Source organism: Macaca fascicularis, chromosome 5 (assembly GCF_037993035.2).
Source record: "Macaca fascicularis isolate 582-1 chromosome 5, T2T-MFA8v1.1".
NCBI lineage: Eukaryota > Metazoa > Chordata > Mammalia > Primates > Cercopithecidae > Macaca > Macaca fascicularis.
Genome location: NC_088379.1, coordinates 154,437,818 through 154,456,620, shown reverse-complemented (window position 1 = coordinate 154,456,620; position 18,803 = coordinate 154,437,818). Strand labels below are relative to the sequence as shown.

General features: G+C 33.6%; 1 protein-coding gene across 1 annotated transcript in view; it reads left to right on the top strand.

The window, feature by feature from the left end:
• IQCM (IQ motif containing M) overlaps positions 1 to 18,803 on the top strand; it is a 406,878-nt gene that overhangs the window by 188,911 nt on the left and 199,164 nt on the right. The window contains 1 exon segment of the mRNA XM_045392936.2: positions 2,593 to 2,727. Within this exon segment, the coding sequence (XP_045248871.2) occupies positions 2,593 to 2,727 (135 nt within the window).

Below are 18,803 nucleotides of genomic sequence, written 5' to 3'. Positions count from 1 at the left end.
CTTATTTTTCATATCTTTACTTTCTTTCTATGATTTCTCCTTCTCAATTTGTAACTGCAGATTTCAATATTTTTGCATCCTGAAATATCCCCTCAGTTTGAAAAAAATAATTAATGTGATTTCTGTTTTCCATCCTGGACTCTGGTGCTTTCTAGCTGAGAAGTTTTTTGAGTAAAAGTCGTGTAGATAGTGAGAGATAAGCCAGGTGGACTATGGGAGGAAGAAGGTTCTAAGGAGAGGCAGCAGCAAGCACAAAGGCCTTAATTTGGAGGCTGCTAGTCTTGGAGGAAGCCAGGAGACTGGTATTACTGGAATGAAGTTTGTGACTGGAGAGCAGAGCAAGATGGAATTGGAAAGGTAGTCGGGAGCACAGGTTTTGTCAAGCTTTATAGACCATTGTATTTTACCTTGAGAGAAATGGGAAGCCATTGGAGGATTGGGAACAGAGGACTATGAAGCAACTTGTGTTGCAGACATCACTCTGGTAATTTTGTTAAGAATAGGCTAACATGTGGCAAAAACAGAATAAAGGAGTCCAGTTAGGACAGATGGTGGTCTGTCCAACATGGGAGCTGAACAGTAGAACAGAATTTGGTAAATGAATAATTTAAAGAATTACCAACCAGAGCATCCATTTACATTGAGGGGTAAAGTAACTCAATAGAGACAGAATTTGCAAGTTCTAATTTGTCTTCATGTTACTTAGAAAATTCTTCATCTTTTCCATGTGTTGATGGCTAATTGGGTGATATTTGGCAGATACCTATACAACTTTTTAAGCATCTTTCAATTATCAGAAAATTTCATTAATTTTTGTGATTTAAATTTTGTATTTACCCTAGGTATATCATCCTTGAATACTAATTCTCCTTTCATGTTGCTGAAAGTTTGCTCATAGGGCATAATATACAGGTTAAGGGCACTGTTATCAATTATACAGTTTCAAAGCCATAATATTAATAGGTATGTCAATATTATCTTGTGAGAAACATATAAAATGATTAATTCAAGGAGAAACTAATAAAGGGCTATATACTTTAACAAGGAGAAATACATTTACTTAATCACAAAAGTAAAAGGTGATATTCTTTTTGTTTTAGTTTAGAATCAGATGCTGAGACAGTAATTCAAGTACAACTAATTTGCTTGGGAGTTAATACTAGGCAATACTGTTAATGGAATGGAGAAAGGAGACAGAAGGGAGAGGGGTCAAAAAAGAGTGCAATATCAAGCAAATTACCACGTGGACAACTGGAGCTTAATCCCTCTAGGGAACTCAGAAAAAACAGTGTAAACAACTTGAGTGCTGAGTCTTTCTCAGCCAACTCCTGAGTCTGGTTGAGGCCCACTGCTTGGTGCATAGATGGGTTGTGTGAAGGCCTGTAGCCAGAGGGAGCCCTTAGGCAATGGAATGCAGATGCTGGCAACTGAACATCAAGTTAGCATGCACAGAATTAAGGTACAAGGAGATATGGATGGGACACTGAAAGAAACTGCTCTAGTTTGCTTATTTCAAAAGAGACAAATAGTCATACATACACTAAATATAAATTTTCATTTATTGTACTGCTGTGTTTTAGGATCTCAAATAGCTATTCATATTTAGACAATCACTAAATATGTCTTGAATCTGTTGATGTCTCATAGCTATCTCCCTCAACTAAATGAATGAATGAATGAATGAATGAATGAATGAATAGAAAAACTGAAATCCATGTGGTTGAGTGCCAGGATGATATAACTTCTGTTAGAAACCACCTTGGTGCCCTTTGCCATTGGCAGTCGGAGCTAAACCTGTATTTGAGCAGTCGCTGACATCCTGTAAATGTTGACTTATACAATCAGCTTCATGGGGTTAAATGTAGCATATTTCAAAGTAGAAACTCAATGTCACTTTTTTGAAAAAAGAAAAAAATTATTTACGGAAAACTACACTTATAAAATGTATGCATCAATTGTCTTGCTCGTTATCTAACTCCTTTCTAAAGTCAAGTATGGGAGATAAGTGACAGGTGGCCCAACTGAGTGGTTTTCTGTGGTAGTTTTGAGCCAGGAGTGACAAAGTACCTTAAATGTGAAAGTAGAAATACATGAAGTTAGTGAGCAAAAAGTAGATATTGCTCCCAATTAGGGGCCAACTTTAGAAACAGAATAAGCCATCCAAAGTGGAATTACCAATTTAAGTAGTTAGAATGTGAGTAAAAGCCAAAAAGAGATGAAAAAAGTAGAGCAGCTAATAAACAATGAAGAGTGAAGTGGATCAGTAGGTGTCAGGTCCTCAGAAGTCCTGATATAAAAGCTACGTCTTATGACATGGTTGAGTTGACATTATAGGATTTATCGTCAACTGTCATGAAGCCAGTATAGAAGGTGCCAGTATTCATCTTGGGGAATCAAGTAAAAATTTCACTACTGTGGAATGTGAGGAGAGAGAAACATGCCCACTTCCTTCTAACCTTTGCCAGAAGGTCGACATAGTGCTAGACTAATCATGGATACTTATTGGTAGACAGGAAAGTAAAGCTAGAGTTAAAGTTTTTTACTTGATATATTGTTTAAAAAATATTTTCTTTTACATTTTTGTCCTTTTAGTCTATGAAATAATGTTTGCTAAGAGGGAATATTGGCCAAAAATGGAAAGAAGTGAGCTCCCCAATTTCTTCAGTGACTGTGGACATTTCCCAACTCAGAAACAAATTGATGATACCTGGGACCTAGTCCATCAAGGTGAGTAGTTTCTCATTTCTTTTTCTTATCTTTCTCCTTCTTTTCCTTTCAACTTTCTTCTTTTCTCTTTCCCAACTTTCCTCAGTTGTTCTCTTCCTTTCTTCATTCCTTCCCTTACTTTTACTAAACTTTTTTTATAAGTCCTTTCCCTCAAATTTATTTGTATCTGATCTTAATATATGTGAAGGAAAATATTTGAAAAGTAGGTTAAAAGAAGTTAATACAATACAGGTTTTTTGGAGGAAGATGGAAGAGATGGTTTTCATTTTTATAGTTTTTAGGTGTTTTTTGATATAAAATAAGTTACATCAAGTTGAGTATATTTTAAACCATCGTGTTTTAAATACTGATGCTAGGAGGCTTTCTCCTGGATAGTTAGATTTGGTACTGGAGAACACGGTCAAGTTAAAATGTGTAAACATTGTAAGCTATTTCAATATAATATAGTTTCACAGAAAATCATTTGTTTTCTGAATAGTAAGTGAAAAATATTGTTTATGGGAATATTTAATAATTTAAATGGAGCAAGGTTTCTCTCTTCACTAAAGACTAATAAGGGGATGTAAATTGTCACAAAAGCATGAAAAAATCTCAATGAATTTTCCTTTAATTTCTTAAGATTCTTCTCAGCTTTTCTTTCTTTTTTTCCCCAGCTTTATCGAAGTATAATTGACAAATTAAAATGGTTTATATTAAAGATGTAATGTGATGATTTCAGATACATATGCATTGTGTAATGACTACCACAATCAAATTAATCAACATATCCATCACCATCCATAGGCACTGTGTGTGTGTGTGTGTGTGAGTGTGAGTGTGTGGTAAGGACATGTAAGAACTATTCTCTTAGCCAATTTCAGGTAATTAATACAGTATTAACTACAGTCAGCATGCTGTACATTAGATCCCCAGAACTTATTTGTCTTTCAAACTGAAAGACAAAAATTTGTATGTTTTGACCAACATCTCCTTAATTCCCTCCAACCCTCAGCCCTGGCAACTGCCATCCAACTCTATGCTTTTATATCAACTTTTATAGATTTCACATATAAGTAAGACTACACAGTGTTTGTGTTTCCATATCTGGCTTATTTAACTCAACATGATGTCTTCCAAGTTCATCTTTATTGTGACAAATGACAAAATTTCCTTATTTTTAAAGGTTGAATAACATTCCATTGTGTATAATACCACTTTTTTAATCCATTCATTTGTTGCCAGGCACTTATATTGCTTTCTTATCTTGGCTATTGTGAATAATGCTGCAATGGAGGTACAGATATCTCTAACAAACTGATTTCATTTCTTTGGATATATACCCAGTAGTAGGATTGTTGGATCTTATGGTAGTTCTATTTTTAATTGTTTAAGGAAATTCCATACTATTTTACATAGTGGGTATACCAATCTACATTCTACCAATAGTGTACAAAGGTTCCCTTTTCTCTGCATTTTTGCCAATACTTGCTATCTCTTGTCTTTTTAATAATAGCTATCATACTAGGTGTGAGGTAATATCTCACTGTTGTTTTGACTTGCATTTCCCTGATGATCATATACCTGTTGTCCATTTGCATGTCTTCTTTGGAAAAATGCTTATTCAGGTTTGTTGGCCATTTTTGAATTGAATTATTTGGGGGTTTTTACTATTAAGTTGTATGTTTATCATTTATTTTGGATATAAATCCTTTATCAGACATATGGGTTGCAAATATTTTCTCGCATTCTACAGATTTTCTTTTCATTTTGTTGATTGTGTTTCCTCTGCTGTGCATAAGCATTTTAGTTTGATGTAGTCCTACTTGTTTTCTAAAAATTATTCTTATTTTTTATGATAGAGACTGGGATCTAAGTTGCTTAGGCTAGTTTTGGACTCCTGGGCTCAAGTGATCCTCCTGCCTCAATCTCCCGAGTGGCTGGGACTACAGGCACATGCCACTGTGCCCAACTGTTTTTTGTTTGTTTGTTTTTGCTTCTGTCATGTGTGCTTTTGGGGTCATATTAAAAACTAAAACCATAGCCAAGATTGCCATCACAGTGCTTTTCCCCTGTTTTCTTCTAGAAGTTTTGTGGCTTTAGACCTTACATTTAAGTCTTTAATCCATGTCAAGTTAATTTTTAAATATGGTGTTAAATAAACATCTGATTTTATTCTTTTGCATGTGGTTATCAAGTTTGCCCAACACCATTTATTGTAAAAACTATCCTTTCCCTATTGTGTATTCTTAGCACCCTTGTCAAAAATTAGTTGCATATAAATGCATGGGTTTTTCTCTGGGCTCTCTATTCTATTCCATTGGTCTATTTGTCTGTTTTTATGCCTGTACCATACTGTTTTGAATACTATAGCTTTTAAATATAGGTTGAAATCAGGAAATGTGATGCCACTAGCTTTGTTCTTCTTTCTCAAGATTTATTTAGCTATTCAGGAACTTTTATAGTTTCATGTAATTTAGGTTTAGTTTTTATGAAATGCCATTGGAATTTTGATAGGGATGGCATTGAATCAATTGATCATTTTGAGTAGTATAGGCATATTAACAATGTAAAGTCTAATTCATGAACACAATATATCTTTTCAATTATTTGTGTCTTCACTTTATTTAATCAGTGTCTTATGGTTTTCAGTGTACAGATCTTTTACCTCTTGGGTTAAATTTATTCCTAAATATTGTTTTTTCTTTGATGTGATTGCAAAGGGAGTTGTTTTCTTAATTTCTTTTTCAGATAATTTTTTGTTAATGTAGAGAAATGCAACTGATTTTTGTTGGTTAGTTTTTCTTTCTATTTATATACTCATGCTCTGGCTTTCTACTGTGTTTAGAGATAATGTCACCACAATGTAATTGAGAAGAGATGGTAAGGAAGTGAAACAAACATTTCAAGACTTTTTTTTTTTTTAATCTAAAGAAAGGGCTCACATACTAGTATGAAGGTGTGAGTAAATCAGAATGTAAAGATGGATGCTTCATTATATGTTTGGAGTTCTCTTCTTTCATTCTTAGTGCAAATTTACACAATTCTTTACCTATGGACTTTCTTTTGCCACTGCTGTATCCTAATATCTGGAACAACTTTTTAGACTTTGATAAATATTTGTTCACCTATTTGTAGACGCATCTACATCACTTTGTGCTTCAGTTTAGGTTAAGTGACTTTTTCTTAATGATAAAAGTATTTAATTTTTATTATAGAAAATTTGTAAAATATAAAAGTATATAAAATTTTGAAGATATAGCAATTGTTAACATTAACTATCTCTCTAAGTTTTTCTGTTAATATGACATTATTTTATGAAAATCCAGATTTTCCATATATAGTTTGAACATACTGTTTTTGTTTAACAATACTTATCAGTTTCAAAACTACAAATAACTTTTACAGTGTTATTTTTGACAGAGTAGTAATCTGCCATATGGATGTTCTATAATGTATTTATTGTTATACATTTAAGTTGTTTTCATTTTTCTTATAATAATAAAATAAAAAAATTAAATGCAGCAAAATATAACTAATCAAGTAGTTAAAAAATATATGACTAGTGTTAGTAATTTAAAATATGTATTTTTTTTCAAATTAACAGCTTCATAGGGATATTTTTCTCTACTCAGTATTTTAGAATATATCATAATGGCTTAGATTTAGAGCATGGCTCTGGGGTTAACTTGCCTGGGCTTAATTCCCTATACTACCACTTTCTAGCTGTCTTTGGACAAGTTATATATTCCCCCTATACCCCACTTTTTTCAGCTATAATAAGAAGATAGTATCTAAGTCACTGGACTGTTGTGAGGCTTAAATGAAATAATTATGTAAAATATGTGGTCCATTGTAAGTGTGCAATAAAAGTTTGTTATTATTCATAAGTAATTCTCACATATTCTTAATTATGAAAATAAACATTTATAATTATCTTTATTTTGAAAATGTTTAAAAATTAAACAAAATTGTATAATGACTCATTTTAACAGAGATTTTATATTGAATGCCATCAATTGGTTTCTACCCATATCATCTCTTTTGATTATCATAATGATCTACATGCTAGAGGATGTGATATGCTTGTTTATACATATTTTATGGATGGGAGAACTGAGGCTTAGAAAGAGACTTTTCTAAGCTCATTGATGGAGCTGGAACTTTAATATTGCTCTCTTCGAGTTAAGGTGAATGCTTTTTCCATTCTACTCTGTGCAGACATTTTAAAAATCAATGTTATAAAAACATAATTAGATAGATGATTAAAACATTCTTGATAGCAAGAGCTGCCTTTTATTCATGTTTCACAGACTAGCTTAATGCCTTGCAATATGTTAGATTTTTCTGTAAATGATTGTGTCTGTTAAGATTCTTATTTAAACTAAAATTTTCAAAAGAAAAGTTAATTTAAAAGCATATTTTTATTATAATGCAGAAGATTGGGAAACTTCCCTTTACAGAAAGGGGCCACTCCAATGTAATTTTAAATGTGTCTAATTATATTGGTCCATCCAGCTACAACACTTTTTGATGCATAAGAAGATTTAATTTCAAATGGAGGAGATATTCTAAAATATGAAAAGACAACAGAAAATTGATGCAAGAAGGAGCTAAATTAATGGATTCCTATTTGCTTCTGGTATATATTCTATTCTTAAAAGAATTTGATTTTATGCATTTTAGATTGTCTGTCATCTTCATTCATACTGACTTCTTTGATTGTGTATAATAGCTCCAGATGTGCAACCTACGCATTTTTTCATCCAGTATAATATTTCACCTGAACGCATATGTAGCTAATTCAATTGATTAACTACTTTAGTGCACAACACCAAGTGGGTCACATTTCTGAAACTGTCTTCAGGTATTTTTAGCTTTTTTTTTTCATTCTTTATTCTTATCACTATGGTAACAAAAAAATTTGTGACTGAGGACATGATTTTTGTCTAAAAATCTTACTTTGGGAGAATGAAGCAACTTCCGGCTACATGTGTAGGCAGATCTTAAAAGCTGCAGAATATGCAAACATGAAAACCATTACTTGATATTCATTTAAATTCCAATAAATGAAACTAATAATATGAGAATAGCATATCACAAAGTAAAGAAAATAATGAATTGTGGGCATATATATATTATCTACTTATACTTCTGTCCAGTCCTTAGAAATGTGAACTTTGAAGGTTTTCCCATATTTTTTCAACATGTAAATAGAACTTTTAGTTCATTTTCTGCAATTAAGATAATCAAAAAACTCAACAACAATGATAAGTTCATTTGTAGTGAGGAGCCCTAGACCAAAATCTTAAAAAACATGAAAGGTACTTACTTATGTTCTGTTTAACCTGAAATATCTTATGCATCTGAACAAATTATAAGCTGAGATACGATATGAATCATTTTAGGTTTTCTGACTAGTTAGTGGCAAACTATAACTATTTCCTGAGCCCCTGTTCCTCAGACCACAGCTTAGTCCACCACAAACCAACAATGCTGCATTTTCTGCTCCTTTACCAATATATAGCTTGTTTTTATTAGATGGGAAACATATAATGATTTTCTCTTAAAAGTTTTTCACGTTAACAGGCACTCTAATCATAAAGTTTAATTATTTAGGAAGGGATTTAAAAAGATATTTTCAAAATAGAGGAATTTAGACTATAAAAAATTTAAGACTGAAAAATTCTGATGGCAAAAGAATGAAGACGTATCAGAGGTAACATGCTACAATAACCTTATTTTAAATAACTTCTAAAATAGAAATTTAACACATTCTTATTGCAAAACATTTTGAAAATACACACTAAAAATAAAAGGTGAAACACTGGCAACTTTATGTTTGAGAATGGCATGAGGCTCCTGACTAGGGATCAGTTCTTATAAGGATCTTATAAGTTCCCCCATTAATATTTGGTTAAATGTGTTTGGCAATTTATCTTCTTCATTAATAGAATAAAAGTAGGATCACATTATACATATGTTGCTGGTGCAAATCTCAGCTCACAAGCTCACTGTTTAAGACTTACTTTATATTTTCAGGCTTCATGCATCAGAAATTTAATTTCAGGCAATTTGACTTTTCATTCTATTTTTCTGAGGTTTTTGCTAAATAAGAGTGGATGACAGTCAATCTCTATTGCTACTGTCAGCTCCAGCCAACCACTGATCTGCTTTTTGTCTCTATAGATTTGCCATTTCTGAAAATTTCTTGTAAATGGAATCATACAATATGAAGCCTGTTAGGTAATGACAGAGCTTGTGGGGTCCAGATGATCTGCAGTATTATCTGTCAACTTTGGCACTTCCTGGTAGTTAGTTCACTACATTACCACATACTAGATCACTTAAACAATGACAATTTAGTGTCTCATAGTTCTAAACACTAGGAGTCTAAGATCAAGGTGTTGGCAGATTTGGTTTCCCTTAAGGCCTCTTTTCTGAGCTTGTTTTCCTTCTGTGTCCTCACACAGCCTTTCTTCTGGGCATGATCACCTCAGTATCTCTTCCAGTTTTATAGAGACTCCTGTCCTGTTGAAATAGGGCCCTACCCTTATGACCTCATTTAACCTTAATGCCCTCTTTAAAGGTTATATCTCCAAATAAAGTCACGTTAGGGATTAGAGCTTAACAGTTTAATTTTGGGAGAGGACGCAATTGAGTCTATAACACCTGGGATATCCATTGATTTTTTTTTTTAAATTTATTTATTATTATTATAATTTAAGTTGTAGGGTACTTGTGCATAACGTGCAGGTTTGTTAAATATGTATACTTGTGCCATGTTGGTGTGCTGCACCCATCAACTCATCATTTACATCAGGTATAACTCCCAATGCAATCCCTCCCCCCTCCCCCCTCCCCATGATAGGCCCCGGTGTGTGATGTTCCCCTCCTGAGTCCAAGTGATCTTATTGTTCAGTTCCCACCTATGAGTGAGAACATGCGGTGTTTGGTTTTCTGTTCTTGTGATAGTTTGCTAAGAATGATGGTTTCTAGCTGCATCCATGTCCCTACAAAGGACACAAACTCATCCTTTTTGATGGCTGCATAGTATTCCATGGTGTATATGTGCCACATTTTCTTAATCCAATCTGTCACTGATGGACATTTGGGTTGATTCCAAGTCTTTGCTATTGTGAATAGTGCTGCAATAAACATACGTGTGCATGTGTCTTTATAGCAGCATAATTTATAATTCTTTGGGTATATACCCAGTAATAGGATGGCTGGGTCATATGGTACATCTAGTTCTAGATCCTTGAGGAATCGCCATACTGTTTTCCATAATGGTTGAACTAGTTTACAATCCCACCAACAGTGTAAAAGTGTTCCTATTTCTCCACATCCTCTCCAGCACCTGTTGTTTCCTGACTTTTTAATGATCGCCATTCTAACTGGTGTGAGATGGTATCTCATTGTGGTTTTGATTTGCATTTCTCTGATGGCCAGTGATGATGAGCATTTTTTCATGTGTCTGTTGGCTGTATGAATGTCTTCTTTTGAGAAATGTCTGTTCATATCCTTTGCCCACTGTCCCTGTTTGCAGATGACATGATTGTATATTTAGAAAACCCCATTGTCTCAGCCCAAAATCTCCTTAAGCTGATAAGCAACTTCAGCAAAGTCTCAGGATACAAAATTAATGTGCAAAAATCACAAGCATTCTTATACACCAGTAACAGACAAACAGAGAGCCAAATCAGGAATGAACTTCCATTCACAATTGCTTCAAAGAGAATAAAATACCTAGGAATCCAACTTACAAGGGATGTAAAGGACCTCTTCAAGGAGAACTACAAACCACTGCTCAGTGAAATAAAAGGGGACACAGACAAATGGAAGAACATACCATGCTCATGGATAGGAAGAATCAATATCGTGAAAATGGCCATACTGCCCAAGGTAATTTATAGATTCAATGCCATCCCCATCAAGCTACCAATGAGTTTCTTCACAGAATTGGAAAAAACTGCTTTAAAGTTCATATGGAACCAAAAAAGAGCCCGCATCTCCAAGACAATCCTAAGTCAAAAGAACAAAGCTGGAGGCATCACGCTACCTGACTTCAAACTCTACTACAAGGCTACAGTAACCAAAACAGCATGGTACTGGTACCAAAACAGAGATATAGACCAATGGAACAGAACAGAGTCCTCAGAAATAATACCACACATCTACAGCCATCTGATCTTTGACAAACCTGACAAAAACAAGCAATGGGGAAAGGATTCCCTATTTAATAAATGGTGCTGGGAAAATTGGCTAGCCATAAGTAGAAAGCTGAAACTGGATCCTTTCCTTACTCCTTATACGAAAATTAATTCAAGATGGATTAGAGACTTAAATGTTAGACCTAATACCATAAAAATCCTAGAGGAAAACCTAGGTAGTACCATTCAGGACATAGGCATGGGAAAGGACTTCATGTCTAAAACACCAAAAGCAACGGCAGCAAAAGCCAAAATTGACAAATGGGATCTCATTAAACTAAAGAGCTTCTGCACAGCAAAAGAAACTACCATCAGAGTGAACAGGCAACCTACAGAGTGGGAGAAAATTTTTGCAATCTACTCATCTGACAAAGGGCTAATATCCAGAACCTACAAAGAACTCAAACAAATTTACAAGATATCCATTGATTTATTGGCACTTATTAGTCAATTTAATCAGGATGCAATAAAGATTCTTTTTAAATTTAATTTAATTTTATTTTTTGAGATGAAGTCTTGCTGTGTTGCCCAGGCTGGAGTGCAGTGGTGCAATCTTGGCTCCCTGCAACCTCTACCTCCTGGGTTCAAGAGATTCTCCTACCTCAGCCTCCCAAGTAGGTAGGAATACAGGTGCCCACCACAATGCCCAGCTAGATTTTTGTATTTCTTTTAGTAGAGATGGGGTTTCACGATGTTGGCCAGGTTGATCTCAAACTCCTGACCTCAGACGATCTGTCTGCCTTGGCCTGCTAGGATTACAGGCATGAGCCTCTGCTCCTGGCCAATTCTCTTTTTATTTTTTGACTTCTCTAATGAGATATAATTTACATCTTTAAAAATTCACCCATTGTAAGGATTCAGTTAAATGATTTTTAGTAAATGTACATTGGTGTACAACCATAAGCATGTTAGATTAAATTTAAAGATTTTTCATAACCTCAAAACATCATTTTGGGCCCAAAATGAGTAATCCCTACTCTGACACCCAGCCCCAGACAACCACTAGACTGCCTTCTGTCTCTATAGATTTGTCATTTCTAAAAGTTTCTCATAAATAGAATCATGAAATATATAGTCTACAATATATATTCTGGCTTTTATCAACAATATTTTTGAGGTTCATCCATGTTGTAGCATATTTTAAGTACTTCATTCCTTCTTATTGCTGAATAAGATTTCTTTGTATAAATAAGTCACATTTTATTTATCTATTCATTAGTTGATGGACATTTAGGTTGTTTCCACCTTTTTGTTATGAATAATGCTGCTATGAACATCTCATTGTGATTTTAATTTGCATTTCTCTAATAATGAATGATATTGAGCATCTTTTATTAGACATTTTTATTTATCTTCTATAGAGAAGCCTATTCAAAACTTTTGCATATTGTTTCAATTGAGAGCTTTGTTTTCTTCTTATTAAATTATTGACTTCTTTCTATTCTGGATACAAATTCCTTATTAGATACATAATTTACAAGCATTTTTCCCAGGCTGTGGAATATCTTTTTCTTTTCTTAATGGCATCCCTGAAAAGCAAAGGTTTTTAATTTTTATAAAGTATAATGCATCAGTTATTTTTTTCTTTTCTTGTGTATGCTTGTGTTGTTATATCTAAGAAGTTTTTGCTTGTAACAAGATAAAGGTTTTCTTCTACAATTTTTCCAAGAATTTTAATGACTTACTCTTACTTTTTGGTCTATAGTTTATTTTCTTTCAGCCTATTTGCATATTTGAATATAAAGTGTTTTTCTTATAGAGAGCATAGAGTTTGATCTTTTAAAAATATAGTCTGAGCCAGGCGCGGTGGCTCAAGCCTGTAATCCCAGCACTTTGGGAGGCCGAGATGGGCGGATCACGAGGTCAGGAGATCGAGACCATCCTGGCTAACACGGTGAAACCCCGTCTCTACTAAAAAATACAAAAAACTAGCTGGGCGAGGTGGCGGGCGCCTGTAGTCCCAGCTACTCGGGAGGCTGAGGCAGGAGAATGGCGTAAACCTGGGAGGTGGAGCTTGCAGTGAGCTGAGATCCAGCCACTGCACTCCAGCCTGGGCGGCAGAGCGAGACTCCGTCTCAAAAAAAAAAAAAAAATATATATATATAGTCTGTTTGATTGGAGTCTTTAATTCATTCATATTTGGTACAATAATTGATATGCTACATTTATGTCTGTCATTTTACTATTTTGTATATGATTCATGTCTGTTTGTCCCCATGTTCCTCGTTTACTTTCTTCTTTTGAATTTTGTATGTATACTTTTAGTTTATCATTATAATTATACCAGGAATTTTTAAAGTATATTTTAATAATTATTTTCTTAGTGGTTGCTCTAGGTGTTGCAATATACATTTTAATTTATTACAATATTTTTAGATAAATATGAAAATAATTCCAGTTAAACATAGTCACTTTGCTTCAATACAGCTGCCTGTCATACTTCCTTTATGTTGTTATTGTCATATATATAACATATGAAATTTATAAGCCTAGCAATATAGTTTTATAATTATGTTTTATATAATAATATAGTTTTGAAAGGAGTTAAGAGATATTTGCAGATATCTTTTATACTGTTATATATATATAAAACAAATATATAAGTATATAAAATATATCTGCAAATGTATATTGCAAATGTGTATATGTATTCATATATATATATGAATTCCTTTGCTCTTCATTATTTCTTTTGCTCTTTACCATTTACCATTTCCTTTGCTCTTCATTATTTCTCTGGATATGAGTTATCATCTGGTGCCTTTTTCTTTCAGCAGGTCTTCTGGTAGTGTATTCATTTAATGCCTTTATGTCTGGAAATGTCTTTATCACCTTTATTCTTGAATAATAGTTTTGCTGGATATAGAATTCTTCATTGCCAATTTTTTGTTTTTCAGTCAGAATTGTGAATATGTCCTTCCACTGCCTTCTGACCACCATTAGTTCTGGTGGGAAATCAGCCATTAATCTTATTTTTTGTTATCTTGTGTATGATGAGGCATTTTTCTCTTTCTATTTTCAAGAGTATGTCTTTGCCTTTGTCTTTCAACAGTTTGGCTATGGTGTGTTTACATGTGATCACTTCATGTTTGTTTATTATAGTTGGGATTCATTGAACTTCTTAGATTTTTAGATTAATGTTTTCCATCAAATTTGGCAATTTTCAGCCAATATATTTTTATTCACTTTTCCTCCTCCCTCCTTTCCTTTGATAACTCTCATTATATTTATGTTAGTACAGTTAAAGTTTTCCCAGAAGTCTCTGACGCTGTTTATTTTTAAATCTTTCTTTGTTCGGTTGTTCAAATTGGATATCATCTATTAATCTACCTTCAAATTCACTATTTCTTTCTTCTGCCTTTTCAAACCTGTGGCTGAGACCATTTTGTAATTTATTTCATTATTGTATTTTTCAACTCTAGAATACATTTAGTTTCATTTTATTGATTCTATTTCTCTTTATAATCTCTATTTTTAATTTTATCATATTTTTCTTTAATTCTTTAAATATAATGTATATTAATTATTTAGACATGTTTATAGCAGTGTCTTTGAGTTCTTTGTCTGTTAAATGTAACTCCTTTTCACATAAGTATGGGTCACCCTTTTCCATTTCTTGGCATGTCTTATTTTGTTGTTGTTATTGTTGAGTACTGGAAATTTTAGATACCATATTGTTACAACTATGGATTCTCCCCTTACCATTATGGCCTGCTCCAGGATTTACTTATGTAAAGGTTTTGGGCAGTGGTGTCTACAACTTTTGTGTAGCAGGCTGCCACTTTTCTGATATTTAGTAGGTATTCTTTAATGCTTTCACCCATCTGAGAGATAAAAGTACATTCTCTTTTCTGGTTAATAATTTAAGGAATAAGTCAAAAAGTGAAAGGAAATTCATGAGAGCGTGCTAATGGATACCTTCCTTAGTTGAAGCAATATAGAGTCTTTTTCAATGAAATTGTTTGTAAATATAATTAAATATATTTTAAACACTTAATATGTGCTGTGAAAAGTAATGTGGTTCAAATATTTCAGACTCTCCATAATAACTAGAGAGACATACACACATATAACTACATACATACCATGTTGCAAGTGCTTAGATATTCACACATATATCAAGTGCTCAGATGATATAGTATTAATTATATGTTCCTTAGATAGAGGGTAGGATTTGAGTTAATCATTGGAAGATGAGTTAACTAGATAAGAAAATAAAAACAAAGGTTTAACACATAGAAGACAGTCAATGTGCAAAGCAGATTAGAATTTTCAGGATAGCTGGTAACACTGAATAGGGGAAAGTCTGTGTCTGTGGGGTAGATACCTGGAGAGGGAGCCATGCTACTAAAACTGCTGACTAAAAGACATCTGATCATTTATTTAGACCTAGTTAATTATGATTGCTTTTCCCCATGGGATTCTATTGTTTTCAGTTCATTATTTACCTATCATCTGCCTACTGTAAATGGATGTTTTCAAATATACAATGCAAATTAGATTTTGGAAATAAATCAATTTTGTCAGTAGAAGCTATTTAAACCCTTTCCCCTAGAGCTGAATACCTCTGGATAAACAAGAAACCAAACACTAAAGGCAAAGAGCAACCCTGAAAGATTTGTCTTATCATCACCTTGCTTTAGCTACCTAATCCAGGCAGCTGTTTCTACAATTCTGCTTGCTCTCTTCCCTAGCACTTTTTAAAGATGGTCTCATATTACATTATTTAACTCTGTTAATGCCTGCTTCCACCCTAGCAATAGCTGTGCAAAGCCTATTAAAGCCCCTGGGAATCATCATGGTTAGTAAAGACTTTTTCTTCCCCCCCCCCCCCACTTTCCTGTCTACCCTACAGTCATGTGAGTTGTTACTCCAATTAGTAAGTTACTCTAATTTGCCATTCTGTATTTTTTAAACCTTTGACTCTTATTATTTGGTTTGAAATATTTGTACCATTGTTATATAAGCTGCACAGAGAATCTGATTAAATTCTGTAATATTACTTAACAACAGTTATTCTTCTAAAGTGTGTCTGTTTTCTTTAAGTAGAAAATAACCATCTTTAAGAAACAGTGGGAACAGCAGGGACTTTAGAACGGTATAACTTCAATAAAGGTATAATTACTTTCATAAGTCTGCTGGAGAGCAAGCCTTTTGGTTCCTTTTGTTAGATCACTGTTTATTAAGATTATACACCCAGTCCTCCTAACATGCAGAGAGCCACTAGCAAGTCTTTGTTTTATAATATTAAATTACTATAATATCAGGAATATAAACTCCCTGATGAGAACAACTTAGCTATACAAGTCTCTGATACATGAAAGGAACACTAATATAATATATTGTATCATAAATTCTTGATATACAAGCTGTTAAGATATGCAAAATTTTAATTAATATACTTATCCCAACATCATAAATATAATATTAAGGATATTTTTATTTTTTTCTGGCATTTATCTTGGTCCAGAGTCCTATAAATTGCTATAGTAAAATGAAAACTTCCAAAAGACTTAAGGTAGTTTTCAGTCCTTTACTGTCATAATGCTTTGTAGTTCTCACTGAATTTGCTTAAGTCACATTTAGTAATGAACATTTTTCTAGCTTTTCTGAATCAAGCTTTTATTATACATTATGCATTGCTCAATAAGGCAACATGATGCTTCCATGCTGTGAAGCCTATCAGGCACGATATAAATTATTAGTAGTATTGAATTGAAAGCTTATGATTCAGGTTTGTAAAAGCAAGCCTCTTACTGGGAGCTGCCAGTTTGGCAGAACATAAACCAATTGTTTATGCTAAAAGCTTGCTTTTTTAAAAAGTTTACCTCTAGAGCCATGATTGGTCCATAAGAGTTTAATTTTGGTATTTTGATTTCCAAAATTTAAAATTCAGTTTTCATATTGAAATCAACATGGAATACAGTGGTGTAGCTATATCTTTTATAAACCATGCTGACTTATAAAAGGAGGTATTTATGGAGTAAACTTCTTGGGGGCATAGGTTTTCAGAGATTAATGTAAATATCTCATGTTCCTACTATAAAATTATTGAGTTTTTATTCTTTAAAAATATTCTTGTCAATGATTCCTTAGATACCACTGTGTATATAATTTTAGCATCATGAGGGACCTAACATCCTTTTGGCTGACATTGTTCTGTGGTTTGGATATAGAGGACATGATTTTCATATACCTCTTCATATGCACTTGTCATCTTTTGAAGTAAACACAGATACACACATACAAGCATATTTGCATAGCACATGCATCAATAGTAATGCCCATCAGCATTCACAACTTCCTATAATAAAGGCAGATATCAGAACCATCTCTTTCTCTTTTGTGTGGGGTTTAACTCATAATACTAATCAGAAAAGGCACAAAATTGAATGTACACTTACAATTTATAGTATGCATTTTCTAGCATTAAGGTTTACATTTAACATTAAACAAATATTTAACTAGTGGCTCTTAACCAAGGTCTCATCACCTATTTATGTATTTAAATAAATTGTAAAGTGAGTGCCAAATAAGTTAATTCTAAGAAAGTTAAGGTCCCTAGATTTTTAAAGTAAGAAATACATTCGAATGGATTAAAGGATAATCCCTATACCATCACTGTCACTGACTAAAATTCTAAAGACAAAAAAAGCAGTAGAAATTTCCCTGCCAGATATATTACCCTTCTTGGACTTTTTCATTCTATACAAATGTGAGAATTAGTCTTTCTAGTTCCATTAAAACTGCAGTTAATATTAAGACAGTTTGTAGAGAATGGATTTCTTTTTTTCTATTAAATCTTCCTGTTTAACAATAGTGTTGTGGTTTGGCTGTGTCCCCACCCAAATCTCATCTTGAACTGTAGTTCCTATAATCCCCACGTGCCATGGGAGGGATTCAGTGGTAGGTAATTGAATCATGGGGACAGTTACCTCCCTGCTGTTCTCATGATAGTGAGTTCTCATGAGAGCTTATGACTGTATAAGGGACTTTCCCCACTTTCATTCTGCACTTCTTTTTGCCTGCTGCCATGTAAGATGTGCCTTTGCTCCTCCTCTGCCTTCTGCCATGACTGTGAGGCTTCCCCATCCATGTGGAATTGTGAGTCCATTAGCTTATTTTTCTTTACATGCCCAGTCTTGGGTATGTCTTTATCAGCATCATGAGAACAGATCAATACAAATAGGCTATCTACTTAATTTTTGTTTTATATTTTTAAATAAGGGTTTAAAAAAAATTCTCTATAAAGCAAAAATCACAAGCATTCTTATACACCAGTAACAGACAAACAGAGAGCCAAATCATGAATGAACTCCCGTTCACAATAGCTTCAAAGAGAATAAAATACCTAGGAATCTAACTTACAAGGGATGTGAAGGACCTCTACAAGGAGAACTACAAACCACTGCTCAGTAAAATAAAAGAGGACACAAACAAATGGAAGAACATACCATGCTCATGGATAGGAAGAATCAATATCGTGAAAATGGCCATACTGCCCAAGGTCATTTATAGATTCAATGCCATCCCCATCAAGCTACCAATGAGTTTCTTCACAGAATTGTAAAAAACTGCTTTAAAGTTCATATGGAACCAAAAAAGAGCCCACATTGCCAAAACAATCTAAGCCAAAAGAACAAAGCTGGAGGCATCACGCTACCTGACTTCAAACTCTCCTACAAGGCTACAGTAACCAAAACAGCATGGTACTGGTACCAAAACAGAGATATAGACCAATGGAACAGAACAGAGTCCTCAGAAATAATACCACACATCTACAGCCATCTGATCTTTGACAAACCTGACAAAAACAAGCAATGGGGAAAGGATTCCCTATTTAATAAATGGTGCTGGGAAAATTGGCTAGCCATAAGTAGAAAGCTG